Raw genomic sequence first — 27,214 nt, forward strand, 5'->3', positions numbered from 1 at the left:
GTGGCGATGGCTTCTCCGTGTTCCTTTGCGGCTGTTTGCATAGGCTCAGAACCGTGTATGCCCAGGCTCCTCCTTACGCGGCGTTGTCTGTCCAGCAAGCCTGTCAGCTGCAGACTGAGGTGCCGGCAGGTCTGTTGCCGGTGCTTGATCAAGTTGGGCTGGAGTTTGCAAAAGCAACTTCCAACTTGCCCCGACCTGAGAGCAGAAGTGGCCGAAAGCCTTGAGCCTGGGTCTCGTTCCTCTGATGTGTGGATGCTTGTCAGTGGGAGAAATAGTGCCCTTTCAACTTCAACATGTGCCTGCTTTGCTGAATAACCCAGCCTTGTCCTACTCTGCCTTAAAAACAGCTCTGCGGAAAGCTCGCCAGGATTTGTACGGACCAGCTCAGAGTTCTTCCCGGAGTTGGGGAATGCCGTGTTCCTCTCTCTGACTCTCCTTGCAGCTCCTGGGGCTTCATGGTCGCAGCAGGCTCTTCTGCGGGATGAAATTGGGTCCTGTCTTTTAGAAGGAGGTCAGAGCGCTTTTCCCAGAACAACTGTCTCGGGAAGGTGCAGGTTTTTACCTTCACAATGGCACGATGGGCTGCACGGACCGTGACTGGTCAAGCACACGTTTGTTGATGAAAGATGACTGCTGAAATTTAAAAGCGGTAACAGAATCCTCTTACCTTATGTCTGCTGCTTGCAGCTGGCCTTCCAAAGGATTTCCCTTTGATTCCCTGCTCATCAGAGCCTTTTTCTCCAACCAGCTGACAGTAATCTCTCTGTGCAGCAGACACAAAGCTGGGGGGCTGGCGGAGCCTCCGACAGTAAAGACTTTTCTTCTGAGCAGTTTCACAAAACATCTGCCTCTGGGACAAGGAAAAGGAGTAAGTGATCTCCAGAAAACTCCTCTAGATGACACCTCACACTTATCTACTTCCCCCTCAGCCTTAGTTGGTTTTCTTGAGCAAACCCGTGTTCCTCTGTGCCTCTTTACGCTGCTTTTAGTGATAGAAATACTGACCTGCGTGTTGTCGGGAGTTCTTCTTTCTCCTCCTCATCAGGAGGAAGCATCCAGGCAGCAACCATCTCCCTCCCCATCTTGCCCCACTGCCTGCGGGCTGTGAGCGGTTCTAGCTCTGTTTCTGTTTGTCTAGACCAAATGATGAAGAAGGACCTGTCTGCTCACAGAACTACTCAAACAAGAACTGCGGTGTCCGTAGGCACCGGCAGCATGGCCGCACCAGTCTGCCATTTGCTAGCACCAAAGCAGGCATCTCAAATCCCCTCTTGCCACCAACGCTCGTGTGTTCAGCATTTTTAGGGTGTGAAGGAGGGGGAGCATTCCTGTGCCTTGGTCCCTTCCTGAAAACCTACCTAGAAACCTTCTTTTGCTCCTGTAGATCAAGCTTCTCATCTGTGGCAAAAGCTTGTGTTGAGGAGCATTGCTGGGGTTAACAGGGGTGACAGCAAGAGTGGCCACATTGATCTGGGGCAGCTGTGAAAGGCTTGGTTGTGTTTTCTATGACTAGTAGGAGAATAATCTCGTTGTTGAGGAGTAAAGCCTTGCAAATTTTGTTTTGAACAGGAGCTAAAGAAAAGGACCAATTAAAATCCTTGATAAGCTGGAGAAACAGCTGGTGGTAAAGGACAGATGTGGTTAACAGATTTCCCCTGAAATTCTTAGAGAAACTTGTCTGTGCCCTGACTTATCCAGGAGAAAATCATACTCTGCAGTCGAACAAGGAAAAAAAAAGCCTTCAGAAACCCTCCGTTCTGGTCACAGCAAGATCAGCTACTTTGAAAAAGCTACGGCAGAGTTTGAGGAGGTTTTGGCTTGCTGTGAGAAAGGGCTTTTCTGAAAAAGAATATTTCAATATTCCTTTGCAAAAGCAAAGGAAGCAGAGTGGATGCCTGTTGGGTCAGCTGGGGGAGTGAAGTGCTCTTCACCTGTGTGCCGGCGGCTGCTGGAGGGGATACTCGCACCCCAGAGCCCTGATGGGGTCTCTGCTCTGGAGCACGTGGGGGCAGCCTGCCTGCCCTCTGGCAGGTTGGATGTACTTGCCTCTGCCATAGACTCAGCCCTCGCCTGAGACCAGCTGGTGGCTGTGAAGATTCAAGAAAAGACTAAATTAAGCTTGCAGTGGCAAGGTATGAGTTTTAGATCCTTGAATACGAAAGGAGTAGAGCTGGGAGCAAATATTAATTGGTCGGGCTCTGTGCTTTGCTGCTCGTCAGGATTTCTCCACAGCATCTCTCGGGTATCTGCAGCAATGGGACTGATCCAGCAAGGCTCTGCTGTGCAGGGAGCATCTGCCTTCTCGGCTGCTTTCCTGACTATTCTATGATTCTCTGAGAAGACCAGGAGCGGTTGACACAGGAGAGCTCTTTGACCCTTTCCACCTCTCATTTTTGGTAAGGAAGGCGTACGGCAGCTCTTCTCAACCCGGACACCCTTGCTGCTCCTCTTCCTTTTTCTCAGCTTCCTCCCTGGGTGTTTTTTGGCAGGAAGGCCACTCCAGGATACATTACCACATGTGCCCGTGGAAAGCCTTCCCTTTGGTCCTGACTGGACCCGGAGGTAGGACAAACAACATTGCCTTTATCTGTGCCCCCCAGTCTCTTCCCCAGAAGCTCACACCATGTTTCCAGTGTGGTCTCTGACCTTGTGTTCCTCCTGACTTGGTCGATAGCTGTATCTGTTCTCTCTGGGGCTGGCAGTGGTGGGCTTGAGGCTGAAGCCGGCGGGACTCGTCCCGCCTTGCTCAGGAGGGAGCGGTGAGGAGCTTTCCCCTTCCCCAAGCAGCAGCCGGCAGAGAGAGGCGATGTCTTTCACCGCTTCTGGGCTGAGGAAACACATTTCTGCTTCCTTAATGGTGATGGCAGCTTAGAGTCGGACGTTGGCTTTTCTGTGGATTTACAGAGAGGAGAACAGATGTGCAATATCTATCCTGTAGATGCTGGATTGTTCAGTAAGATAATCCTCCTCTCTGAGCACCAGGGCAGAGGCAGTAGGGTGGTGAGAGGCACAGCATCTGGCTGCAGTGTTCTCCATGTCTCCCCTGATCCACGAGGACAGGACCGTAGATCTTCCGGCTGAGAGAGGTTTGTTTCTACAAGGACCAAACATGCTGCAGAGGGTAGGACAGAGAAACCGCTGATGTGATGCCCCTCTAACACATTAGGGACGCGGGTAGTGCTCGATGGGGACTGAGTAGGGAACTTTGAAGATGCTCCCGCTGCAGGAGTGTGAAGGCTGACGAGTAAAAGCTGGGGCTGCCCCATGCTTGGGCTGAGCTCGGAGATGGCTCATAGTGGGAAGGGAGTAGGAAAGGCTTTGAGACAGAAGAGACATAGGATCCAGTAACAGGTGGATCTGCGAGCCTCCATCTTCTAGTGAGCGTTGACAAGTGAGCTGGAGGCATGTCTGGGATCCAGGAGGAATATCCATTTAGATCCACAGTAATTTGCTCTCTCACCCCCTGCCCCCCCCCCCCCCCCCCCCAGCTTGGGTTTGTAACGCAATACTTCTGTGCTGTCCTACACTCGCCGTGTTTGATGGGGAGTGAAAGTGTCTACGGAGAGGCCGTCACCCCCTTTGCTGAAGGGCATGACATGGGGTGAATTCTGGCCATTGCATTCAACAGTTATGGGATCTGCTTTTTGGCTCGCCTGCGACACAAGGCAGCAGGAGCTTCGCCAGCTCCCAAAAAGGTCTGCAGGGAAACAGGTAGCTTGAGCCTTCGCCACGGTCAGAGGACATGTGTGCAGCACTGTGACTGCCGGATGTCTCGAGGACTCACACCGGTCAAACTCGGTCATGGATCTCTTCGGAGAACCACACTGCAGCAAGGCAAGAGCCAGGGCACAGTCGTGCCAGGGCAAAGAGCCTGCTGGGGACAGGTGCTGCGTCCAAGACGGTGTGGCCCTGGTGTGTGGTGGAGCTCAGCCCACCAGGGGAAGGACGGGCATTTCCTTGTCTAACAGCAGGTGACCTGGCTCTCTTTGGGGACAGCTTGGTAAAATGCTGCTCCGTCTGTAACTGGGCTTTAGCAGCGATAGGAGATGTTAGGGGCTGGGAGAAGTGGGGCTGGATGCCAGCAGTGCCTCCGCGGTGCGGGAAGCCGGGGCGGGTGCTCGCTGGCACCGGTGCTGCGCCTGGAAAAGCCTGCTGCGGTGCGGGCAGAGGGGTCACGGGAAGGAAGCCGGGAAAAGCGTGCCAAAGCTGAAATCCGGATCCGTTCGCTCCAAAAGCAAGTGAGGAAATGGGTTAGCGCGTGGCTGGGGACAAAGGTGGTTATTACACGTAGTTCCTGCTGCGGAGGTGTGTGTGCTGCTCTCCCCGCGCTCCGGCTGGAGAGCAGCCACAGCTCTCTACCGGGGCCATTGCCACATTTCTCAGGCAGCTTTTAGATGATAAATCATCGGAGACTGGTTTTTCTCTCTCAGTTCCTTCTTCCCCGGAGTGCCAGGCAGTGCTGGAACCTCTGTGCTCCCTGCTGTGGGCAATGAGCTCGTCTGGGCAAACACCTGCGTGTCAAGATCTTTTTTTTTTTTTTTTTTTTTTAAAGGATGGGGAAAAAAGTTACCTCCTTCCTTCTGTCTCAGTTGGGTAACTTCCGTCCTCCCCCCCGTGCGGGAGCCCCACGGCAGCAGCCTCTGCCTGCACAGCCAGAGTTCACGCTCAGCCCCAGACCAAAGGCAAGATCTAACCTCCTCACTTTCTGCACCCCCCTTTTGGTTTTGTTTTGTGTTTTTTTTTTTTTTTTTAACTTTCCTGAAGGCAGGAGGAGGATTTTTCTCACAATTCAATCTCGGGCACCGCCTGGCGTGAGGAAACCAAGCTGTCCCTGAGAGCTGCCAGCAGCCAGCTGCTATCGGGGAGGGATTTTGGGGACTGCCAGCCTGGCTGGGGCAAGCTCTTGCTGCTCTTGTACTGCTCCGGCTAGCTTTCCAGCTCCGCTTGGAGAGTCTCTCAGTGCCTTACTTTATTGTTTCTATATTATTCTAATGCTTAGCATTGCCAGGCACCACCTACAGCTCCCTTTTGTAAGGTGCTGTTTATATGTGTCTATATCTTTAATATATATTTATGTATAAGTTTATATATTATATATAAATATATCTTTTATGTATTTTTATATATCAATGAAATAAAAAGCTCCTACCCCAGCAAGCCAGTAACTGAAGCTGAACTAGAGATGCAAGAGTGAGGGGGAGCACAGGGGTACAGCGGGTTGGGAGATGGGGAGCTGCTGAGGCCACAGAAGAGTATTGAATATTGTCACGGAATACACAGCTGGGAGGAAGAGGAGGAAAGAAGAGGAAGGTGGCTGTGTTGTACTGGGAGAAACTGGTGGCATCCTGCCGCAGAGCGGGCAGCAGAAGAGGAAGGGGGGGGGGAGATTGGAGAAGTGGCCAAGCCAATGAGTCGGTGAGGTTTGGGCGGGCTGGAGGAGCTGCCTTGCTTGGCTGGGAGACGGCCGGAGCGAGGAGGGAGCAAAGGAAGCGGCAAAGGAGGAAATGAGCCCGGGCGGAGGAGGCCCACCCCAGGCGCTGGGAGGAAAGCTGGGATGGAGGAAAAACGCTGGTAGAGGCGGCGGTGGTGATCAGAAAGGAGACTAAAAGAAAGGGAGACCCTAGGAATGTAACGAGGCTGGAGGCAAGCGAGCAGCCAGCTTTGCCGATGACCGGGGTGTTACAGGGAGGTTACAGAGGGAAGCAGCTTGCAGCCCCCGCGTTTGGCTGGAGTCCAGCACGGCCACACTCGGCCTGCCCTCACTTCGTCTGTGCAACCCTCGTACCTGACTCTGTCGTTGTCGTTCTGCAGCTCAGGCTGGTAAAAATGGCTGATGGCAAAGAAGACCCCGCCGTGTTCACCTCCACTTCTCTGCCCTCAGACCCGCGGCTGCTGGCTACGGTGACTAACGCTTACCTGGGCACCCGTGTGTACCGGGACATCCTCCACGTCAACGGTGTGTACAACGGGGCGGTGGGAGACACGCACCGTGCCGACATCCCCAGCCCTGTCAATGTTAGAATGACGGTGCCTGGCGCGGACAGCCTGGCTGAGACCTTCACCTTGAACACCCGGACGGGTAAACAGCAGACCACGGGCAGGAATCTCCCTGTCCTTCTGCCTCCTTTCAGATCTCCATCTCGGGCACCCATCGCTCTTTCCCTCTAACTGCTGGTGACCCTCTTCTAGAAGTTAAAAGTCTCTTTGCCTGTGTTGCCTCTTCCGCGAGGTCGCATCTTTCTTCTCCCCATTCTCCGTTCACCTGCGGGGTGTTGTTCTTCCGAGTTGTGTTGGAGCAAGTGGAAAATTCCCCTTTCTTGTGAGAATAAGAGCGATTTTTCAGACTGTATCTCAATCCCTGCTGGAGCCAGGCTTGGCAAACGCTGTTTAATCATGGAGCGTGGTAAAACGTTTTATAGCACAAATCATTCCTCAGTGGCTTGGCCAGATTCAGCGCGTTAACAGTGTTGTTCAGTCAAAAGCTGTGTTTGTATCTGGACCTGGGAAACAGGTTCCTTTGCCAGTAGGAACCAGTGGATAGGGCAGAAATGGGAGTCAGGGGCAGAACATCAGGACCTGATGGTTCAAAAGGCTGATGGCTCTCGTTGTGCTTACAGGAACCTTCAGCCATGTGCTTCAGTCAACTGATTATACAGCCACCCATCAGATCTACGCTCACCATTCCCTTGTCCACTTGATGGCCTTCAGCATCACCGTCCAACGATCAGCTCACACCACCCAACCCATCACGGTCCAGCTCCAGACTCCTTTTGTGCCAAAGAGCCGGGACTTGGACCTGAACCAAGGACCAGACTTCCAGGGAGCGCAGTGAGTTTGGATCACAGGGGGATCTTGCCCTGAATATGTCCTTCATGGGCTGTTGCACGCTGCCCTGCTCACCATTAGGAAATAAATTGCAAAAGTAAGGCTAGAGCTAGACTGAAATGGTAAGTAGCGTGGAGGCTTGTGCAAATCTGCTTCTTCCTGGCAGGTATGTTAAAAAAAAAAAAACTCACCAAAATTAAGTATAGAAACACTTTTATTAGTTGCAACTCCAGAATTATTACTTACAGTGACATGTAAAAAAGCAACGAAGGCCCCAGGGACTAGACGTGATTACAAAGAAATGAGTTTGGGGAAGATAGTGAGTTTGGAGGAGATGACCTCTAAAAATGGCTTGCTGGGACTGGGGACCGGTTGTAATGAATTTCAGTCTCCTGCGCTTTGGGGGTGGGACGGCAGCTGAGCTGAAGCGTGGGGACAAGGGAGCTTCCATCCTAGGTGGGAACGGGAGCCTGATACTCAGCTGCTGGGGGGGGGTCCCTTCCGTGTGGGTGGACGTGCACGGAGTCCCACCTGCTCCACTCTCCCTTGCCCTGTTGCTTGCTGTCTCCCGCAGCTACGTCTACGGGAAGACGCTGGTTCCCGAGGTGGAGGGGGGACCCCGTCCCACAGTTCACATGCTCTGGACTCCCGTGCCGCAAGACTTGACGTTGCGTGGGGAGGAGCGGGAGCGATCCTGGGAGTTCCTGACGGCCGTGGCCGAGAGTGAAGAGGAGGTGAAGAGGAGCTACAGCAAAGGGCTGGCCCTCATCGCTGTTGGTTCCCTGCACTCCTCCCATGCCCACGCATGGACCATGCTGTGGCGAGGCTGCTGCATAGACCTGGATGGACCTCTGCCTTTGAGGCAGGCCCTCTACGGGTGTCTCTACTACCTGCTGAGCGCCATCCCGCCCCGGGGGAACCTGGGCTTTCTCTTCCATGGCATCAGCCCTGGCGGCTTGTCCAACGGCACTCAGGGCGAGGACTACTGGGGGCACATCTTCTGGGACCAGGTGGGTGGAGGCCGTGCTAGCTGGTAACCTGGGGGCTTTGCACAGCGACTGGGATGGAGAAGTCTCAGCAGGAGGATGCTGGGAGGCCTCCTCCTTACCCCCAAGTATGGGTACCTTGGCACCAGCTTTTTGTTGGAGACCATCCTCTTGCTCCTTTTGTAACAGCTACTCAGACCCAGCTCGATCCCTGGAATTACTCGTCTGGGTTATCCTCTAACTCAGAAGCAAATTGCCTAAATCGAAGCTAGATGCCTGGGGCTGCTGCGTAGCCAGTGGGGGCGAGAGGCCGGGAGAGACCCCACTGCAGGGCAGCCCCCTTCCTCAAGCTGAGGTCTGGGGCTAAGATAGTTCAGGTTGCTCACCCAAGGGAGCTTCAGTGACTAGCTTAGAGCATGGCCACCGGCTTTTAGTTGTTTAAAACGAAGCAAGTTGAAACCTGCCCTTCTCCTCCCAGCCCTATTGTGTCTGAACCACTGAAAAAACAGAAGTGTTTTCCGTGATGGGCACGTTCAGCTTTTAAACATAGGTTTGGTGTGTACTCAATAAGCTGGCTGGGCTGGGTGGCTTTGCCCCAGCCAGAGGGTTAGATCTGCTCTCGGAGCAGCCATGCCGAATGGGTGCACAGCTCTGCAGCTGAATAACCATTGTATGGTGTGAGCAGGAGACACTGCTGGATGGTGTTGAGGCTCTTGTGCTAAACCCAGCCTGGTCTTCCAGTGGGCAAGGGCTTTTCGGTCCTGTGGACCTTGTGTGCTTTCTTCCTGGTGATGCATGTGGTTTTGACCCTCTCCAGAACCTTCGGCTTTGGAGAACTCCTGCCTCCCTTCTCTTGCATGATGGGAGGTCCTGCTGAGATCATCCTAGTGAGATACCAGAGAGTAGCAGGCACGGGCAGAAACAGTCCCTTGTGGATTTATCACTTTTAATGAGCCCACGGGACAGCACCTTTAAGTAGTCGCAAAATCATGGTCAGAGCATTTGGGATGGGGGCGGACTTGAAGGGTGAAACTGGTGGGAGCATCTGGGTGCCCCACCAGCCAATCCCACCATCTTGCCTTGCTTGGATGTTTCCAGGACACCTGGATGTTCCCGAACATTCTGCTATTTTATCCTGAAGCTGCCCGAGCCATCCTGGAGTACCGGATTCGCATGCTGGAAGGAGCCTTACGCAACGCGCAGGAGCAAGGCTACAAGGTGGGGACAGAGATGTTGGGCTGAGGGCAATGCAACCCAGCCACTGTCGCCCAGGGGGACAGCTGGGCTTTTGCTCTTCCTCTCTGGGTCTAGTTTTAGCCAGGGGCTGTGAGCAGGGCATTGCCCGCAGGTGGTGGACTGGGGAGAGCATCTCGGGATGTTGTGCTCAGCTGCCTCATGGGTGTCTTCTCCTGGCAGGGTGCTAAGTTCCCGTGGGAGAGTGCAGCCACTGGCCGGGAAGTCTGCCCTGAGGAGATCTACGGAGCCCAAGAAATCCATGTCACTGGGGACGTTCTGATGGCCTTTGAGCAGTATTATTGCACCACGCAGGTAAAGGGAGTGTGTGCCACCTGGGTGGCCCGGTGGCAAGGCCTGCAGGGCATCTGGTGACTGTCACTGTCCCTTCCCAGAGAAACCCTGCTGTTGTCTGCTCCTGTCAGAATTGCCAGTAGCACCCCGGGGTCCCTTCTTCAGCCCTGCCTCCTCTGTCCTTGCTCCTCATGGGCAGCTCAGCATCCTGTTGGCTCAATCCAGGCCAGTTTTCTGACCTTTTCTCCTGCTACGTCCATCTCCTTAGAGTTCCTGTCCTCCTGCTGAGTTTGGGTCTGGTTGAGTCTCCTTCGTGTCCCTGTTTTTCTCTGGCTTTGGCTCCCTCCAGGACCAGAAGCTGTTCAGGGAGGATGGAGGCTGGAAACTGGTGGGTGCAGTGGCTCAGTACTGGTGCAGCAGGATGGTTTGGAGCGAGGAGGAGCAATGCTACCACATCAAAGGTACTTCTGCAACTGCCAGACCTGTTTGTAGGGAAGGGGTTTGCAAGGAGAGGCTTGGAGCCCCTCCAGCCAGACCTGGATGGGAGTGCACGAGCTCTTCAGACTCCTGCCCTCTGGAATATCTCGCAGATAATGTTTGTGTCCGTGCGAACATGGGACAAGATGCTCAGCTCTCTTCCAATGCCACGGTATCAGTTGTTTTTTCTCTCAGCCCCTTGACACTCATAGGACACCTCTAAATGTCTCCTTCCACGGTGGTACAAGCTGATGCCACAAGCATGGGTGCCTCCAGATATGCTGTTGTCACTGGTGGCACTTAGAGAAAACAGAGTGCAAGGGCTTTAGAAAAGACTTAGAAAAGTCCTTCCTCTCTAAGAGACCTGAGTTTAAATCCCCCAGGACCCTGCAGGAGTTTAATCCCTTGAAGGACATCTGGTGCTGTTGGTGCCAAACAAGTACAACTGCTGATGTGTCTGGCAGGGCAAAGGGTCTCTCTGCAGGCAGCAATCCTGCTAAAGCACGTTATGTTAACGAGTGCAAGTTACCACTGATGGGCTGCTTCTGAAAGGGAACACTGAGGAAGAAAATGAGAAGTGAAGGAGAGGTGTTTGTGCGAGGAGGGTCTGGAGGAGAAGGCTGGGTTAGAGCGAAAGTGCCTCGATGAAACTGGGGTGATCAGAGCTAGAAGAGCCCTTGGGGTTGCTGCAGGCTGGTTCTTGGTGCAAAGATCCTTGGAGACAGCCCCAGTGCTCCCAAAGGGGTCACATATTTAAATGTCTATTTTCACGTTTCTCTTGGGAATTGGCTGTCTCTCCTCCTGGGGACAATCTGCACGAAAGCAGCAAAGGAAGGAGCTGAGCTTGTAGCTAGGGAAAGATTTAATGACTTGATCAACTTGATTGAACGACTGGAAAGAGTTAATGACTTGAAGGTCACCTTGCCTGTGGAGTGAGGGAGATGCCCTCAAGCTGAGGGCATCTGCTGCCCATCAGTCAAAGCCGTAAGCCAGGTCGTTTCTCCTTCACGGCAAGCGCCGCTTATGTTCTCCTCTGTTGAGCGTTGCACTGAGATCTCTGTGGGATCCTGCCAGAAGCAGAGAGGCAACACCTCGCCACGTGGGCAGGCATCACTGCAACGGGAGGGGTTCCCTTTCTTGCGCCGCGTCCCTGAGGAGGGGCACAAAGCCATGACAAACCTCTGGTGTGCTGCGGTGCGAAGTGTCCCCTTCCTCTTCCTCCAGGTGTCATGCCCCCAGATGAGTATCATTACCGGGTTGATAACTCTGTTTACACCAACGCCGTGGCCCAGCGGAGGTAACGCGCATGCCTTGTTGAAGCACTGGCCCGTCTCTCTTCTGCCTAGCAGTCTGGCAGGGGGAGGAGGCAGCAGGGCTCCCGCGTGGGATACACCTTTCCTCTCTTCACATACCTCTATCTGAGCTGGTCTCCTTTGCCTGCCTTTACAGTCAGCGGAAAGAAGTAGGTGGTCCCATGGCGGTTCATCTGACCTGTTTCAGGTGTCCACGTGAGACTGAGAGGGATTTCACTTCACAGAAGGGTTTCTTTCCCTGTGTTTTATGAGATGTCTATACAATTAGCCAGCTGGAGACATCTAAAGCTAGTGGAACGGACTCCCAACTTCAGCGATGAAAGCTGCTACCCCAAGCTTAAACTTTGACCCATGTTCTTTCAGAGTAGCTGTTTCTTTGCAGTTACAGATCAATTAGTTCTTTCTGATCCCTTTCTTCTCTTCCCTTCTCTGAGGGGGTCACAGGCACCCATGCCTGACATAAAGCATCTTTTCAGCTTAAATTTTGCAGCTGATGTTGCTCGGGACTTCTTGATCCCTGTGCCAGAGGAGTGGGTGGACTGTGCCAAGAAAGTCAAAGTGCCCTTTGATGCGGAGAAAAAATATCACCCCGAGTACGATGGTTACAGCCCAGGTAAGCAGAGAGGCAGCAGCCGACCTTCGAGTTGGCCACTGCTCGCTCTTTGTAAGCCTGCAAGAAGTGGGGACTCTGACTGGTTCAAACGCAGGAACAGCGGCTGAATGGCTGGCCGAAGTAGAAATCTCTAGCATTGCTCTCCAAGTGCAGCATTTGGGTTGCCGGTGTGGAGAGCCTGGCTTGTAGATGTTTTCTCTGCCTCTTGGCAGATTGTTTCTCATAAAATTAGGAAATTTGGGAACACAGAGAGTAGGAAGAGACTTTTAGTACTGGGCTGCAGATGATGTGGGTGCTATGAACTCACTGCTGACAGTTGGGTCTATCTTTCCAAGGTCAAGTGCCATGTGTTTGCCCTTCCAGCAACCCCTGGCCCTCTGGAAGTGAAGGGGCTGCTTCCAGTGGAAATGCATGCCCAGTTTCTCACGGTTAGAGGCAGGGTAACCTAGCTGCACAGGATCGTGGGAGCTATTCCTTTGCACCTGAGGTTTAGGTGACACCAGTCTGGGTGCCATCATGTTAGTGATGTGCCAGTGTCCTGCCTCGACACAGCTTCCAGCAAACACAGCACCAAGGTCAAACCATAAACTGCAGTTCTGGTCTGCCTTTAGCAAGGCAGCAATGAGTTGTCCTCCCTGCAGTTCCACTACCTTCCCCCTGTTGATGTGGCGTTTGTTCTAAGTTTATGATTCTGTGTGAGTCAGGTTTGTTCCCCATATGAGTAAATCGACAATCAGTCTGCCAGTTATTCCCAGCTGGCATACGTGGTCTGACCGACTCCTTTCCCCAGGTGAGCCTGTGAAACAAGCTGACGTTGTCTTGCTTGGATTCCCGCTGATGCACCCCATGAGCTCTGAAGTCCGGAGAAATGACCTGGAGATGTATGAACCCGTCACTGAGACAGATGGGCCAGCCATGACCTGGGTAAGGAGAGGGGCAAAGCCTAAGCTGGGATTCGTCCACGAGGTGGTTGTTTCCATCGGAGTTATTCACTGCCAGCCCCATCAGCAGGCACGATTTGTCAGACCTGCTTTAAACTCTAAGGGAACGTGGACAGTGCAGAGCTAGAGATGCGCGCTGAAGATGCCTACTCTGGGTCAGAGGGATGCCAGCCGTGGCGTCACTCTGAAGCTTTTGCTGGAGACAGCAGCCGGTGAAAGGCCATTTTTCTCTCCTGCAGAGCATGTTTGCAGTGGGCTGGCTGGAGCTAAAGGAGGTGCAGAGAGCCCAGAGCCAACTGAAGAAGTGTTTCAGCAACATCACAGAACCCTTCAAGGTTAGCTGCGTGGCGTGGCATGGGTGCTTCCCCGTGACAAATACCTCTTGTTTCTATCTTGCCTGTTCCCAAGTAGGTCACATCACACTGAGAGACATCACTTAGACCTCAGCCTGTGCTGACTGCACTTGTGGTCACCAGGTTATTGTTATATTCAGCTAGGTGGTTGTGCACTCTGCCTGCTTCCGAAGAGCAGTAAGGAGGCAGCTGCTTCCTACCAGGCAATACAAAGCCACGGGTCAGTATCATGCTCACCGCAGGCTTCCTTCTGCTTGCTGGGGATGGGAAAGGGAACGGAGATGGTGTTATTTAGAGATGCATCACAGCCCATCCACCACCTCATACCAGGACGGTCAGATATGCCCAGCAGAGCATGGTCATTGCAAGACCCCCGATATGTGACAGTGACGATGATAAGCGTATTCAAACCCACGAAACTGTATGAAGAGTCCTAATGTAACTGTTGAGTCATTTCTTTCTCTTGCTGGAGCAGATCTGGGTGGAGAACTCGGATGGGTCAGGAGCTGTGAACTTCTTGACAGGGATGGGTGGATTCTTGCAAGCTGTCCTCTTTGGCTACACAGGGTTCAGGTGAGACCTATGTTACGTCACATTTAATTTCTGAGCAACTACATGTCACTTGAAACCTTACTGTTTAGCTGGAGCAATGTGGTTTTACTTGTGAAAAAGAAAGGAACTTGCAGCACCCAGAATATCCTCCAAAGCTCCCAGCAGGTAACAAATAAACAGGAACGTTAATGATCCTGGATGAACTGTGGATACTGGGGACAGTTAGTCACTGGTGGAGAACAGGGTGGAGTTATCAGAAATTATAAGCTTTGGTCCATTTCTCCTCCAGCTACGTTAGCGTTGAAAGCCATTGGCTTCAAAAGGAGTCAAAGCGAGGCCAACGCTGAGCTCTTCAACACTAGTTGACACCCTCAGTGAAGAGGGACACCTCTGTATGATCTCGGGATTGTGGCTAGCATGTATCATTTTGATGTCTGCATATCAAACACATCCAGTCCTGCCCACTCCATAGGTGGTTGTAGCTTTGGTTTCTTCACTAAGTGTGGATCAAGCTTAAAGACTGCGATCCACCGATTACATTGGCCTTTTGGTTAACTAATTGAAGAGAAAGTCCATACAACCACCTTGCAGGCAAATACAAGACTGCTTACCTTATACACTGTGGTCTTTCTAAGGGGACCTTTGTAAATGGAGACCCTAGTCCCCTACCACCACACTGAGCTGCTGTAGGCCTATTCCCACTTTAAAGACTGGAAATAGATTCGGAACAGGTAAGAGACTCTCTCCGGGTCACTTGATGAGTTAGTTGCACATTTGGGAAGCTAAATGTCATTCCCTAAGTCTATCCTCTGGCTTAGCTGTAAGCATCATCCTGTCTCCTTTGGATGTGGTGTGGAAAGAGCTCCTGCGGCCCCTCTGAAGCAATCTGCCATCTGCACACGTGGGGCTCTGCAAGCTGCTGTGGAGGAAAGTGCTCAGCTGGCATCGCCACAGCATTAAAATATTTTAGAAAAAAACATTAAGCTGTTCATATAACTTCAAAGCTGTGTCTCATATCCAAAGCAGCCCGGCGGTTTCAACCCTGAAGCAACAGTCTGTTGAGCGTATTCTTAGTTTAATTGAGGATGGATCAAACTGACAAGCCTTTTGATTTCCAGCAAAACCTTCTAGCACTAACTATATGTTTTTACTCTGTGTGTGTGGCCAGAAGCTGCTGAGAAACCCACCAGCTTCTTGGTGGAGCTGGGTGTGAGCTACCATATTCCCAGCTGAAAAATTTAATCTCAGCTTTTGCGAAGCTTGAAGGTCTTCAGATGCTCTGTGTGTGTCAGGTTGGGCCCCTCTTGGCACAGGCTCAAGCCACAGGCTTTGGGGCTCCAGCCAAATTTCCAGAGATGTTGAGATGACATTTATGCAGCCCTCAAGGCTGTGCTCTTGCCTTGCCCGTTGTAAGCCACGGACCCTGGCTGGCACATTGGCCTGCCACTGAGGCTCTCCGGTCTCTTGAGCCTCTCTTGAGTCCTCTCCAGTCCATTGAGCCCTCTCAACGGACTGGAGATGATGGTCAAGAGCTCTCACGTGTCAAGATTTGAGTAGGAGATAACAGTGGCCATTGTCTTTTCGCATTCAAAGCCAAAACACACAAATGGGCTCTGTTTGACTTTGGGTAAGGGCTTGGAGAAAGGATTCAAGCCGTTTGCTTGATTTTTTTTTTTTTTTTTTTTTAATCTTTTGGTGAAGGAACACATATAGCGGCGCTGAGTTTAAAGCCCTTCAAACTGGTGGGAGTGGGAGCTGATGTGGGTTTCTGAACGACACCTTGCTGACCTGCTTTGGTCACAGCCTGGAGGGAAAATGAAAACCGAGCTGTGCGGATGCATCTTGGTTGAGATGGCAAATTACAGAGGAGAGGGGCAGTGCTAGCAGTCAGGTGTGTCTTGTGATTTAATCGAGCAGCACTTCCAGGAGCATCTCCACCAGGCGTGAGGTGAGCTCCCACCATCTCTTCACCAGCGTCGTATAGCTTTCGGAGCAACGGCAGATGAGAACGGATACGTGCTGCTAGGTATTTTGGCTGAAGCTGAACTTGCATCCTAAAAATCCCAGCTACAGCCATCTCCTGAGCTCCTCACACGGCTGGAGTTCAGTTCCAGCACGTGGCCCAGAGCCTGCGCCCGTAGGTTCATATGACCAGACTTCAGTGCCAATTCCTGCTTGGGTCCATGGCCGCCTCTGCTCATTCCTGTGCCCTGTTCCCCTCCCCATCTCAGAGCAGGGTGTTCTTGAAATTTTGCCAGCGTAGCATCTGATGAAGCCACCCTCTGAACATGAGTGGGGAACTGAGCTGCCTTAAAAAAATAAATATTTTTCTCTTTTTTTAGTTAAAAAAAAATCAAACCTAATGGAAACCACAGACCCCAAACAAGGAACTAGAAGAGGGACAGGAATGCCTTAGGGTGCTGGGCTGTGAAATCATGACCTGAGTAGCTCTTCACCAGATGCTTCATCAGTGTGTTCGGGATTTGCCCAGAGATCCTTGGGATACACCAAGGACTCGCTCTGCCCACAGATGCACGGAGTAATGGGAGGGGCCTCTGGGATGTGTGAGGCTGTGCTGTCTGGGGAGGTGGGAGCTGGCTGACCCTATAAAGCTGCTTTGCTTTGTGGCCACCCTTTGTTCCCACCACTGACCTGCTCCTGCCTTTCCAGGATCACAAAGACCAGCCTCCGCTTCAACCCTGCCTTTCCTGATGACATCAACAAGTTGAAAGTCACCGGCGTCTCCTACTTCGGCAACAAACTGAAATTCACCATCACCAAAGAAGAGATCAGGATCAAAGTGACCGAGTCTCCCCGGGATCCTCCGGCATCTCCCCTGGAAGCTGTGCTGGAGGAGTCGGGGCAGCAGTTTCCCCTGTGTGAAGGTACTCTCTCACCACCCGAGTCTGTTGCCTAAAACAAAGATGTGGGGAGAAGCCATTCCCGTATCTCACACAGGTTGGGTTTTGTTGTAGGGCAGAGCGTCTCTTTCCCCACGGCGGCCGGCTGGATTCAGAGGTCATCCGCCAAGGCATTTTAAACCTTGGTTGATCTGGGTTTTACCCACCGAAGCAGCAGAAACAAGTTGAAGAGCAGAAGCTGGCAGAGGGGGAAGGTAAAGGTGGGGTGGAAGGGGTCCCAGGCTGTGCCATAAACCCTTTGCCCCCATGGGACTGTGTGTACCATCTTTCTTTGTGGCCCCGGGGAGGGGTGGTGGACTCGGAGCTCTCACCATGGCTGGTGTGGCAGCAGCTCCCAGAGTGATGCTGGGCATCCTTGTCTATGCTGGGGGGCACTGAGCCCCCTGACTCCTGTTCACGTGCCTTCAACATCTCTCACTTCGCAGTGGAGACGAAATCAAGCCTGAAAGTGACTGTTTTAAATGAGTTTTCTAACCACCTGTGACTTGTTTATGCTTTAAACACCTGCATTTATAAGGATGCCCCTAGCTGATAAATCTGTATTTAGTCCAGCCCGTACGTGTGCTGACTCCCAGCTCCTCCAGGACGTCCTGGCTTGGTCCTCTCTTTTTCCCGGACGCCTGCGTCGCTCAGGGGGCTCAAAGGGCTGTGGAGACTCAGCCACTGCTGCTTCGCCATGTCACTCCTGCCTGCCAGTGAGCAAAAAGAGGAGGATCCTCGTGCCTCTGGGGTTTCAATACACCAAGTGACCGGGACCACCCCAAATCCTGCTGACCCCCTAATGAGAAACTCTGCCAAGGCAGCGTGGGGCAGCAGGCAGCACTGTGGAGTGGACAGAAGTAAGGCTGGAGCGGAGCGCTGTTTTGGGGCTAATATTAGTCACAAAATATACAGCCAAAAGCATTTTAGCCCTGTTTGGGCAGCGCACAGCTTCTTTTCTTTTGAGTTATTTGGCGTAAAACATCCCTATCATGTTTTTAACCCCTTATCTACATTATCATCTCTCTTTTCAAGCAGTTTTGGAGTTAAAGCCCTTCTAACTTGACATTTGAAGGGCTATAGGAAGCCCGGGTGTCAGTTATCATTAATATTATGTCAGATGACAAGTGCAGCATTTTTCTGGGGTCTGAGCAGAGTCCTCCTCCAGCTAAGTAGCCTCAGGGCGAGCAAAGCCCTGCTGTGTATTTGCTTAAGGCATTTTCCATGTCCTAGAAAGCTCTGAGGGAGGAAAGGGAAGGGTGTGGAACCAGCTCTGCACCTCGCAGCATCCTCCCCTCCTGCATCCCCCTTCCTGGACGTGGTTTTGGTGCCTCGTTTCCCAGCCCCATGCCTTTGCTAGAGAAGACATGGGTCAAAGCTGAGGGGATGTCAAAGATGCTCCCTGCCCTGCCGGGGTCTGTCCTCTCTAAACAAACCCCAGGAATCTCAGCTGAATCCCACAGAGTTTATAAAAAGCCCTGCAGCCGCTCCCTGCCGCAGGCAGCATGTGGGAATGCTTAAGGAAGGAGGCAAAGCGACTCCCCTGCCTTATAATTATGCTGGCTCTTTGTCAGGCCTCATCAAAAGTCACCCAACCCCTAATTAGCAGCAGTTCTTGGCAGCAGGGCAGGACAAATGGACCCCTCCATTCCTTTGCCCCTCATAACAGCCCTATGGGCTGCACTTGGATTTTGATGGGGCTGGGGATAAAGGCCAGGTCCCAGGTGGCACTAAAAGGGGTGCACCCCCAAAAAAAAAAAAAAAAAAAATCCTTTTAGTCCAGTTGTCAAAATGAACTGGCTCTGACCCGGGGAGGGCAATAGGGAGGGATAGCACAGAGCAGTGGGGTTGCATCCTGCACTCATCCCCTCTGTCGTTGCCTGGGGACCTGCTGGGCGATGTCTGCTTTACTGCAATGAGTTTGCAAGTCTCAGCACCCCTTGGAGGGGATGACATCTCATCTGCTTGAGCGTGTCCCCACGAGGCCAATAAACTTCTTTGCTTCTTTCCCCTCCTCAGTCGCGGGAGGGGCCCCGATGGCCTGTGGCTGTTTTAGGCTGGGTGACTCTAAGGGTCGTGGAGATTATTACTTCTCCTGGCTGTGAAGAGCACGATCAGAGCGAAAAAGTCATATTTATACTGTCCCTTTAGCACCCCCCCCCCCCCGCACTACACACACGCACGCAGAAGACTCGCAATGTGTGAAATGGTTTAATGATTTAAATAGTAATCGCCGAGGCTGGAGGGATGCTGTGCTCCACACAGGATAAAGGGAGTTAAAAAACCCAGGGTAAACAAAAACAATCAAGCTGCCCCAAGAAGCGTGGCTGGGAGCCAGGGTCAGGCACCGTGGGGCTGGGGGTGCTGGACCAGGCAGGGGAGGGTGAGGGGAGAATGCAATCGTGTGGGAGAAACTTGTGGGGCTGCCTCCCCCCCAGCCACGCGCTGCCCGGTGGACGTGAAAGCTTGTGGTCGTGGCCCTGGGTGGCAGAGATGGGTGGTGGCTGGGTTATGCTGGACCAGTGGACTTTTTTTGGGGGGGCCACCAGCGATGCGGAGGAGTTTCTACAAGCCCTTCGCTCACCAGTCACTTATCCTCATCGTCGCTTCCGCTGAACTGGTAGGTGAAGAAGCCGACAGACTCCTGGGCGAGCTTGGAGAGGTGGATGACGCCGGTGATGAGCAGGGCAGCGAGCAGCAGCGGCAGTACCACGCTCCCCGCTGTGGCCAGGGTGTTGTAGCACCTGGCCTTGGAGCTGAAGCGCTGAGCGGCTTCCACGTCCCCGGCCACTTTCCGGTCCCGCGCCTGCAACAGCCGAGAGACGGGGCAGCAGCGCCCGGGCTGCCCGCAGCTCCCTCCCCGTGCCTCCTCCCAGCCTGGCTACGTGGCTTCGGCACCCTCACAGCCTGCAATTTAGCCCTCCAGGCAGTGCCACGCTGCCAGCCAGCTCCCCACCAGCCAAGAGGGTGGCCATCCATCCATCCATCCATCCCAGGCTGCCCGCTGGCTCCGTGCGCTCCTGCTCCCCCCGGCCCCCCTGTCTTTGCCACTGGATTTTTCCCTTCTGCTTCTCTCCTGTTTCTTTCGGAGCCTCACTGGCACCAGCCCTCACTTTCCCCCATCTCCCCACCCTGGTCCAGTCCAGCTGGAGCTGCTCCTGCCAGAGGGCAGGTGGAGGGGCCGGGGGTGTCACGGCCCCTCAGCACCTTCTAGGAAGAAGCAGTTGGTCCTCTGGCAGTGGCAGGAGGCTGTGGTTATCTAGGGGGTCTCACAGCCTAGTTAATAGGTGGCAGGAAAAGTGTGGGGGCTTTACTGGGCAATGGTGTCACCTGCAACCAGCCTTTTGTCGCCCACCCCAGCCCTCCCAGGTAGTTATTTCAGATGGTCCATGTCTCCTCGGGAAGTCCATCCCTTGGCATCAGCACAGGGAGGGCTCCCAGGTGACCCCAAATGTTCAGTCTCCCATCCCTGCTCGGTGCCTGTACCTTGACGGAGAAGGCGAGCGCCACGAAGCCGAGACAGCAGAAGTTCATGTAGATGGTGTTGAAGATGGACCAGATGAGGTGGTCGCGGGGCGTTGGGGAGGCGCCAACGGCAAGGACGGTGGGAGACGGCTCCCGCTTGTGGGATGGTGCGGGCAGGTAATCCTCCCGCGGGTAGGAGGTGTCCATGGCCACGGAGAGGGGCACCCCGTGGCTCTCCTGCTCCACCAGCCTGGCTGGGGGAGCAGGGCAGGGTGGCCCCTTTATATAGTCCTTGTCTACGGCACGACCTCAACTCTTCTATATATAAACCCGAGAAATTACAGCCCTTCCCGGGCTGTGGTTATCAGACATGCTTGGCTGGGAGCTAGGAGAAACAAACTTGGTTTTGCGAGCCTACGGGCTTTTTATATCCAGCATACCTCCTGCGATGAGGAGCACAGACGGCTCCAGCACGACGGAGGGAGAGGCTGAGCACTCGGGGAGGGCTGTTGGGATGGAGCCGTGAGATGACTTTGAAACCAAGTGACCATCACCCTGAGGGGCTGATACGAGACAGACCCTCGGTGCCAGGATCTCTCGCTGCGCCAGCTCGCACCAATACCTTCAGCCCAATCCCTCCAGGTGGTCTTCGCTGGGAAGGCTGTTACGACCCAGACCGGGTGACTCAGGGGGTCGTAGCGGTTTCGTGATTCCCTTGGGCTAAACTAAGGTGAAAGGACACCAGGCGATCAATTAAACGCTTTATTTATGGAACGTGCAACTTAAACTTGGAAAGCGTAATAATAGGCAGCGTGAATTCTATTGAGGCATTTATAAGAAGAGAAGGAAAGAGAGGGAGAGAGAGATATCACCACCCTTGGATCCCGCGATGATGATGATGGACGTGGCAATCCTCTGGTGATGGGCGCGCGCGCACGGCTCCTTGGAGTTGTGCCTTTTTATAATCTAGTCCCTGCCTCTCGGGGAGTTATGTACCTCCCGATCCTTTGTGCAGGTGCCATTGGGGGTGGTGGTCGTGAGCCCCTTCCCCAAATAAACTCTGTATGACCTCGGGCCATGTATGGTGCGTTGTCAGGCCGGGCCTATCGGGACACAGAACTGCGAACCCTCCGGCACATCCTCCGTGTCCTGAGTTATCTGACCTCTCGCTTAAGGTTTATCACTGCTATGCAGACCGTGACTTGTTTTACCGGTTTGAGACATTAACTCTTTCAGTCTCTCACAAAGGCCCCTCGTTTGCAGCGCGTTTGGGCCACCGGATGCATTAAATGGGAACTTAATCTTCCACTTAATGTGGAAGAGCTACTTCTACGGGGTTCCCTGGAATTGGGAGGAGATGGGGCTGTGCAGCGGGATGGGGTGTGTACAGCCAGAAAAACACAGAGATTCTTTTTTTTTCTTTCCTTCTTCTGCCATGCCTAAACTTTTAGGAAGAAACTTATCTGGGATCTGGGCTGGAAGTGCTCTGCACCATGGCGGGGATGGAGGCAGAGAGCCATGGAAGCAGCAGCGGGAGGAGGAGGCTGTCCCGAAGATGCACAAGGACCCTCTTCTCCTTCCCCGCTGTGAATAAGGCGACAGGCGAGGGGGTTTGGCAGGGCGAGCTTTATTTGTGGCAACAGCGACCTATACACGCGTCACAGCTCGGTTAAACACCGGGAAGCCCAGCAGATCCCTGCTGAGGCACACAAACGAAGAAGAAAGGGGGGCTGTCCCCCGCATCCCAGCCTGGCCCACCCATCGCCTTCCATGTGGTGGCTGTGCTGGGACACCCAGGGGTGCAGGCAGCGAGGGGACAGGGTGTCACTCTCTTTCTCAGCGCGCCACACGCCCAAAGCAGGGACACAGGGACATTTTGGGAGGAGGAGGAGGAGGAGGAGGGGAGAGGAGAAGCACCCCATGGGCTGGCAGCAAGCAGGTCAGTGGCCACGCGGCAGTCAGGTGGTGGTGGACATCACGATGATGACGACGATGATGGCCACCACGATGAGGACCATCAGTATGGAGCAGATGATGTTCAACACCTTGGCACGGGCACCATGCCGCCGGGCACCCTCCAGGTCCCCCAGCACCTTGCAGTCGCGGGCCTGTGGGGGCAAATGGGGGGCTCAGCAGGGGGGGACCCGGCTGGGGGCGCAGCCTGGTCCAGGGGTGGCCGCAAGGTGGTGCTGGGACCTTAGGGATGCATCGCCTCAGGACAGGGGTGAAGCCACTGGGCACTGCCCGTTCCCCCTGCCCGCAGTCCCGGCTCTCGGGGTGGGCAGGCTCGGCGAGGGACTGGATCGCAGGGGGAGTGGATCGGGGGATCCCTGGGCAGGGTGGCATCAGGGGGGGTCTGGGATGGGAGACCGGATCTGGGTGTCTTGGGACGGGAGAGAGGTCTGGGGCGGGCTGGGGGGGGGGGGCATCGGGGGGGCCCGGGGCGGTGTTGGAGAGGGCTGGGTCAGCGGGGGACCGGATCAGGGGGGCCTGAGGCGAGGGAAAGGTCCGGGTCAGACCGGGTCGGGGGTCCCGGGTGCGGGGCGAGCTCCCTGGATGGGGAAGGGTCCGAGTCGGGCTGGGTCAGGGGAACCGGATCGGGGGGGATGTCTCAGCGCAGGGGTGGCATCAGAGGGGGCTGGGTCAGGGGGTCTCAGGCGGGGGGGTCCCGGGTCGGGGGGGGGGTGTCGGGATGTGTCGGGGGTCCCGGGCCGGGCTGGCTCGGGAAGTCCCGAGAGGAGCTGGCTGGGGGGACGGGCTGGGTCGGGGGTCCCGGGACGGCTTGGCCAGTGGAGCAGGGCTGGCAGGTGGGGGTCCCCGGACCGTCCCCCCCCTCACCTTGATGGAGAAGACGAGCGCGGGGAAGCAGAGGCAGCCCAGGTAGGCGAGCCCGTAGCCCAGCAGGACGTTGAAGAGGGACCAGACCACGTAGTCCCGGGGCAGCCTGTCGGGGTCGGCGGCGGGGGTCGCGCCCCGCCCGGGGGGCTGCAGCGGGATGGACACCTCTGCCTGCTGGGACTTCATAGCCGGGTCGAGCTGACAGCCGAGAGCTGGGGAAAATGAAACCAAGCCTGCCCGGGGAGGGGAACGGGCCCCCGCACCGCCTCCAGCGCCGGCCCGGGCCCCCCAGCGCGGGCGGAGCGGCCGGACAGCCCCCCCCCCCCCCCCCCCCGGGTGCCACCCTGGGGCTCAGCCCTCTCCTCGGTGGGTGGCACTGCCACCCAGGGCACGGTCACCCGTGTCCCTGTACCCCCACCCAGCGTAAGCTGGTGGGTGTGGGGCAGCTTTGGGGATTCAGAGGGGACTTAAGGGGACTTTGTGGACTCCAGGGGACCTTGGGGACTCAGAGGTGACTCAAGGGAGCTTTGGGGACTCAAAAGCCAAATTTCCCCTTTGGAGAGCCGCTCCCTTGGCAGCGAGGTGGGGCAGGGACAGGTGTGGGCTTGGAGGATGGTTTCAGGGTGCCGAAATGAGAGGCAGGCAGGCGCAAGGAAAGGTGGGACCCCCCAGCTCCCCCGCTGAGCCCCATCCTCGGCAGGGGCTGCAGAGACTGGCACTCCCCCTCCCCGCAGGGGCCATCTCCGCCTGGGATGGTAGATAATGCAGGCAGGAGGAAGCACAGAAATTGGTCCGGGAGGGCTGTGGGGCGTCTCTAAACATGCCAGAAGCCCTGCGAGGGTGTGTGTGTATATATTTAACTGATAGCACCAACATGGCACTCCCTTTCCAAGCCCCTTTCCTGCTGCTCTTCCTTGCTCAGCCCTGCCTCCCTGCTCGTCTGAGTTATGGGGTAGCCCCGGCCCCCCAAGGTGGGGGGAATAACGATGCCTCGGGGGGAATAACGCCTCCCAAAATGCAAAAGCATGACATTTCCAAGGAGAAGGGTGGGGAAGGAGCTTTATTTGCCGTGAGCTCACCCCATGGATTCATGCTGAAGAGGGTTGTCTCAGTCAGGGTGCACCAGGAGTGTGCCTGAGGACACCCCCTTGTCCAGTGGGAGTGGGGAGAAAGGTCCCACAGGAGCCGCACATCTCCCCCACAAGCGAGGCGGGTGGGTTTTGGATGAGTGGGGTGGAGGGGAAGGAAAAACAAAGCCCTGGTGCTGCTGCTCCTTGGTGGGACGGGGTTAGAGGTGGCTGCCCACCCGCAAGTTTTTGTAGTATACAGCCAGCAGCACGATGAAGATGATGGTACCCACGATGCCCAGGCAGAGCGCTGCGATGTTCAGATGCTTGGCTGTCCTCCCGTAGGTGCCGGCAGCTGCCGGGTCCTGGTCGATTTTCTTATCTCTGGCCTGCGGATTGGGAGAGGGAGAAGGGTAGCGAAACGGCACGAGACAGGCGGCGGCGGTGGTGGCGCTGGGCTGAGGGGACATCCCTGCCTCCCTCGCCATTGAGCAGCTGGCCTCACCGAAGCCTGGCACCGGGATCCACCGGGCTCTGCCGCAACCCCAAGAAACCCAGGCTGACGCAGCTCGCGGCAGCCTGAAAGCGCTTTCTTAATGGCTTATTAAGAGCCATTACGCTTGGCAATGCGCTGCACAGTCCTCTTGGGGGGCTGGGGCAGCAGCGCAGGAGGGGGACAGCTGGGCAGAAGAGGGGGGGTCAGGTTGGAAGCGCCCACGCAGCAGTTCCCACGGTGCCGGCAGACGCTGACATGCACCTCTCTATGGCTACCAGGGCGCCATTTAAAAATTACTCGCTTTCAAGGTAATAAAGGAAAAGCGCGTGGGGACCAGCTGTTTCTTATCTCCGGTAGGGTCGAAGGCTCGCGGTGGTTTCGGGAGGACCACGGGAGGGAGCCGGGAGCCGGCTGGCCACCTTATACCCCCAGTGGGAGACAGTTCGGGGCTTGCTGGAGTCCGCGGGAGGAGAGCCGGACCTGCCGCCCTGCCCAGGTCCCCCTTTCCCAAAGCACCGAAGGAGGACGGGCGGCCCTCGAACGGTGGCTTTGCCAGGGACGTTGGGTGCGGAGCGGCGTGGTGGGGCTGGAAGTGGCAGGAGGGAGGGGGAGGGTGTCTCGTGGGAGCAAGGTGGGGACGGGGCGGTTTGGGGCAGGGTGGGACCAGATGGGATGGGGTGAGATGAGGTGGGACAAGATGGGACAGGATGGGATTCGGTGGGGTGGGACAAGATGGGACAGGAAGAGGTGGGATTAGGGAGCGCTGGCATGGGGGCAGGCAGCAGGTGGGACCCCCGAGCCGGGCAGGGAGGTGGTGGGATGGGAGTGAGTTTCCCCTCACCTTAACGGAGAAGACGAGTGCGATGAAGCCCAGGCAGAAGGGGTTGCAGAACATGCTGTTAAAGAAGGACCAGAGCACGAAGTCCTGGGGGTTGGGGACGGGCTCCGGCTGAACAAAAGAGGTGATGGTGGGGCCAAAGGCGGTGGCCGGGGAACCTGCCCAGTTCCTGCCGTAGGGCTGCATGTTGATGCTGACGGACTGGGGAAAGTTCTCCATGGCAGCCCGTCACCGGTGAGGAGCAGAGGCACAGGCTCCTGGGCTATTTATAGGGAAGAGTAAAGGTTTGCCGGGGTGGGGCCACCCTGCCTGACACCACGCAGGGCACTGGGATGGGCGCACCGGGTCTCTTGGGGGACGGGCTGCGGGGCGGGGTGGGCTCCCAAGGTGGGTTTGGGGGCTTAGGGCCAGGAGGGGGGGAGAGCCGCAGCCCCGGGCATGGTCTGGGGGGCAGGTGGAGGGGGATGCCCATGGGTCGGGCGATGCCCATGGGTCGGGCGATGTCACGGGGCGGGCGCCTCATCTGTTCCTCTTTGCTTTTTGCCCTCTTGGGCTGACAAGCGACTTCTGCCCTGGGCAGGGCAGGGCAGAGCCGCACCGCTGGGGCTGCTCAGTCACAGCGGGGACACGCCACCGGTGGGGGGGGGGGAGCCACCAGTCCCCGAAACCCCCTCCCCAGCTGCAAACCACTGCCAAGGGCTCGATCCCCATTCGCGGAGGCTAAAGCCGGCAGCAGCGGTGGGGGTCACCCAACGGCTGGATTTGCATGTTGGGTTTCAAGGGTTTTTTCCTCCCTTTGGTTTTGGCATCCATGACAAGGTCTCGTAGCCGTGATGAGGTCTTGTGGCTGCCAAAAAGAGGTTGAGGGGTGGAAAAAGAAAGAAGAAAGCTTCAAGAAAGCAGCAGGGAGGTAAAAAACATCTGAATCAAAAAACCACCAAGGCACAGAGCTACAAACTATGTGGGTTTAGGAACATCAGCATCCTTCCTGCTCGGTGGCTGGCTCCTGGAGGCCAAGTGACAGGCTGATGAAGGGAAACCCAGCCTTGGTATTTTCTTGACAAATGGGTTTTTCCCCACTCAGGAAGAGTGGAGGGTTGTGCCAGGAGGCACAAAGTATTCGTCACCTGTGCTTGCTGCCACGTAGGTTTTCTGGCCATTCCGGTAATTTGGGTGCAGATCTGAAAGTCCCAGCCCCTGACATCACTTGTCCCGAACCCACAGGAAATTAAAGATTTTTCTTTTCCTCAGCTACTTCCCTGGCGGCATGGGAACGCTCATTGAGGTTAATGAGGTTCATTAGGTCGTGGTGATAATTAAGGAATCACTGCGGGAAGTGGGGAGGCCGGCGGGGATGGGCAAGGGGATGGATGGAGGAGGGCTCGGGCTCAGTGGGGATTTCAGGGGAGTGTTTCCTCTGCAGCCCCAACGCCTGATGTACGGTGCTGCCGAAAAAGCTGCTTGCAAGAGCCCAGCGGGGGGGATTCCCCACTTTGGGGTGCTGGGGTCCCTCCATGGGGCACCACCTGCTTCTCCAGCTCGTGTGGAGGTGAAAGGACCCGCAGTGTCGGGATGCCGGCCAGGGGCAACCGGCAGCCACGAGGACCGAGTGCAGCCGCTTTGTTCCTTGTCCACTGTTTCTGAACGTCCGTTTAGGGATCCCATCTCCCACAAACCCTCGGCACAAGCAGGATTACAGCTGGTGTCTCACCGACCCGAGCTCGGCGCCAACTGCCCACTGAAATTCCCACCTCCCTGCCTGTGTTTCCAGCTTTTTCATTTATTTGCCCTTGCACCTGAACAAACGAGATGCTAGAAAGCAGGGAGACAAAGTTCAACCAACATTGCTGCTGCCGTTCCAGCGCCTCTGCCTGGCCCCGCTCCCACCTGCTCCCCCAGCCCTTGGGGAGGTCTTTTAGTCCCCGGGGATGCTTGTGAGTGGGGCCGTGAGGGAAGGGTCTGCAAGGCGAATGCGGCACCGTTAGGTTTGAGGGAGGTTTGTTCAGCTGGTTTGAGAGCGGCT

At 55.4% G+C, this 27,214-nt stretch overlaps 4 protein-coding genes across 4 annotated transcripts; 1 reads left to right on the forward strand and 3 right to left on the reverse strand.

Moving 5' to 3' along the window:
• Window positions 1-5,654: 5,654 nt before the first annotated feature.
• PGGHG (protein-glucosylgalactosylhydroxylysine glucosidase) lies at window positions 5,655-17,062 on the forward strand. The gene is made up of 13 exons (XM_076343312.1): window positions 5,655-6,079; window positions 6,618-6,828; window positions 7,400-7,835; window positions 8,910-9,029; window positions 9,228-9,359; window positions 9,688-9,799; window positions 11,040-11,112; window positions 11,605-11,741; window positions 12,532-12,665; window positions 12,922-13,017; window positions 13,511-13,608; window positions 16,258-16,472; window positions 16,563-17,062. Exons 1-13 carry the CDS (start codon window positions 5,668-5,670, stop codon window positions 16,625-16,627), a joined length of 2,241 nt encoding a protein of 746 aa, XP_076199427.1. The 5' UTR covers window positions 5,655-5,667; the 3' UTR covers window positions 16,628-17,062.
• Window positions 17,063-19,074: 2,012 nt separating this feature from the next.
• On the reverse strand, window positions 19,075-20,159 carry LOC143162750 (interferon-induced transmembrane protein 5-like). Its single transcript, XM_076343313.1, has 2 exons — window positions 19,974-20,159; window positions 19,075-19,293 (listed from the first exon to the last, which is right to left on the reverse strand). Exons 1-2 carry the CDS (start codon window positions 20,157-20,159, stop codon window positions 19,075-19,077), a joined length of 405 nt encoding a protein of 134 aa, XP_076199428.1.
• A 1,404-nt stretch (window positions 20,160-21,563) lies between these two features.
• Window positions 21,564-23,062, reverse strand: LOC143162751 (interferon-induced transmembrane protein 5-like). Its single transcript, XM_076343314.1, has 2 exons — window positions 22,791-23,062; window positions 21,564-22,060 (listed from the first exon to the last, which is right to left on the reverse strand). Exons 1-2 carry the CDS (start codon window positions 22,974-22,976, stop codon window positions 21,911-21,913), a joined length of 336 nt encoding a protein of 111 aa, XP_076199429.1. The 5' UTR covers window positions 22,977-23,062; the 3' UTR covers window positions 21,564-21,910.
• Window positions 23,063-23,982: 920 nt separating this feature from the next.
• LOC143162752 (interferon-induced transmembrane protein 1-like) lies at window positions 23,983-25,410 on the reverse strand. The gene is made up of 2 exons (XM_076343315.1): window positions 25,195-25,410; window positions 23,983-24,246 (listed from the first exon to the last, which is right to left on the reverse strand). The coding sequence occupies exons 1-2, from the start codon at window positions 25,408-25,410 to the stop codon at window positions 24,079-24,081; spliced, it is 384 nt and encodes a 127-aa protein (XP_076199430.1). The 3' UTR covers window positions 23,983-24,078.
• Window positions 25,411-27,214: the final 1,804 nt, after the last annotated feature.

Source organism: Aptenodytes patagonicus, chromosome 7 (assembly GCF_965638725.1).
Source record: "Aptenodytes patagonicus chromosome 7, bAptPat1.pri.cur, whole genome shotgun sequence".
NCBI classification, from domain to species: domain Eukaryota; kingdom Metazoa; phylum Chordata; class Aves; order Sphenisciformes; family Spheniscidae; genus Aptenodytes; species Aptenodytes patagonicus.

Coding starts and splice junctions, on each gene's coding strand:
- PGGHG (XM_076343312.1), top strand. CDS start 5,668: ATGACCGGGGTGTTACAGGGAGGTTACAGAGGGAAGCAGCTTGCAGCC. Junction 12,666..12,921: donor ATGGGCCAGCCATGACCTGG/GTAAGGAGAGGG, acceptor TCTCTCCTGCAG/AGCATGTTTGCAGTGGGCTG. Junction 16,473..16,562: donor GCAGTTTCCCCTGTGTGAAG/GTACTCTCTCAC, acceptor GTTTTGTTGTAG/GGCAGAGCGTCTCTTTCCCC.
- LOC143162750 (XM_076343313.1), bottom strand. CDS start 20,159: ATGGACACCTCCTACCCGCGGGAGGATTACCTGCCCGCACCATCCCAC. Junction 19,294..19,973: donor CGCTCGCCTTCTCCGTCAAG/GTACAGGCACCG, acceptor CGGCTGTTGCAG/GCGCGGGACCGGAAAGTGGC.
- LOC143162751 (XM_076343314.1), bottom strand. CDS start 22,976: ATGAAGTCCCAGCAGGCAGAGGTGTCCATCCCGCTGCAGCCCCCCGGG. Junction 22,061..22,790: donor CGCTCGTCTTCTCCATCAAG/GTGAGGGGGGGG, acceptor TTGCCCCCACAG/GCCCGCGACTGCAAGGTGCT.
- LOC143162752 (XM_076343315.1), bottom strand. CDS start 25,410: ATGGAGAACTTTCCCCAGTCCGTCAGCATCAACATGCAGCCCTACGGC. Junction 24,247..25,194: donor CACTCGTCTTCTCCGTTAAG/GTGAGGGGAAAC, acceptor CCCAATCCGCAG/GCCAGAGATAAGAAAATCGA.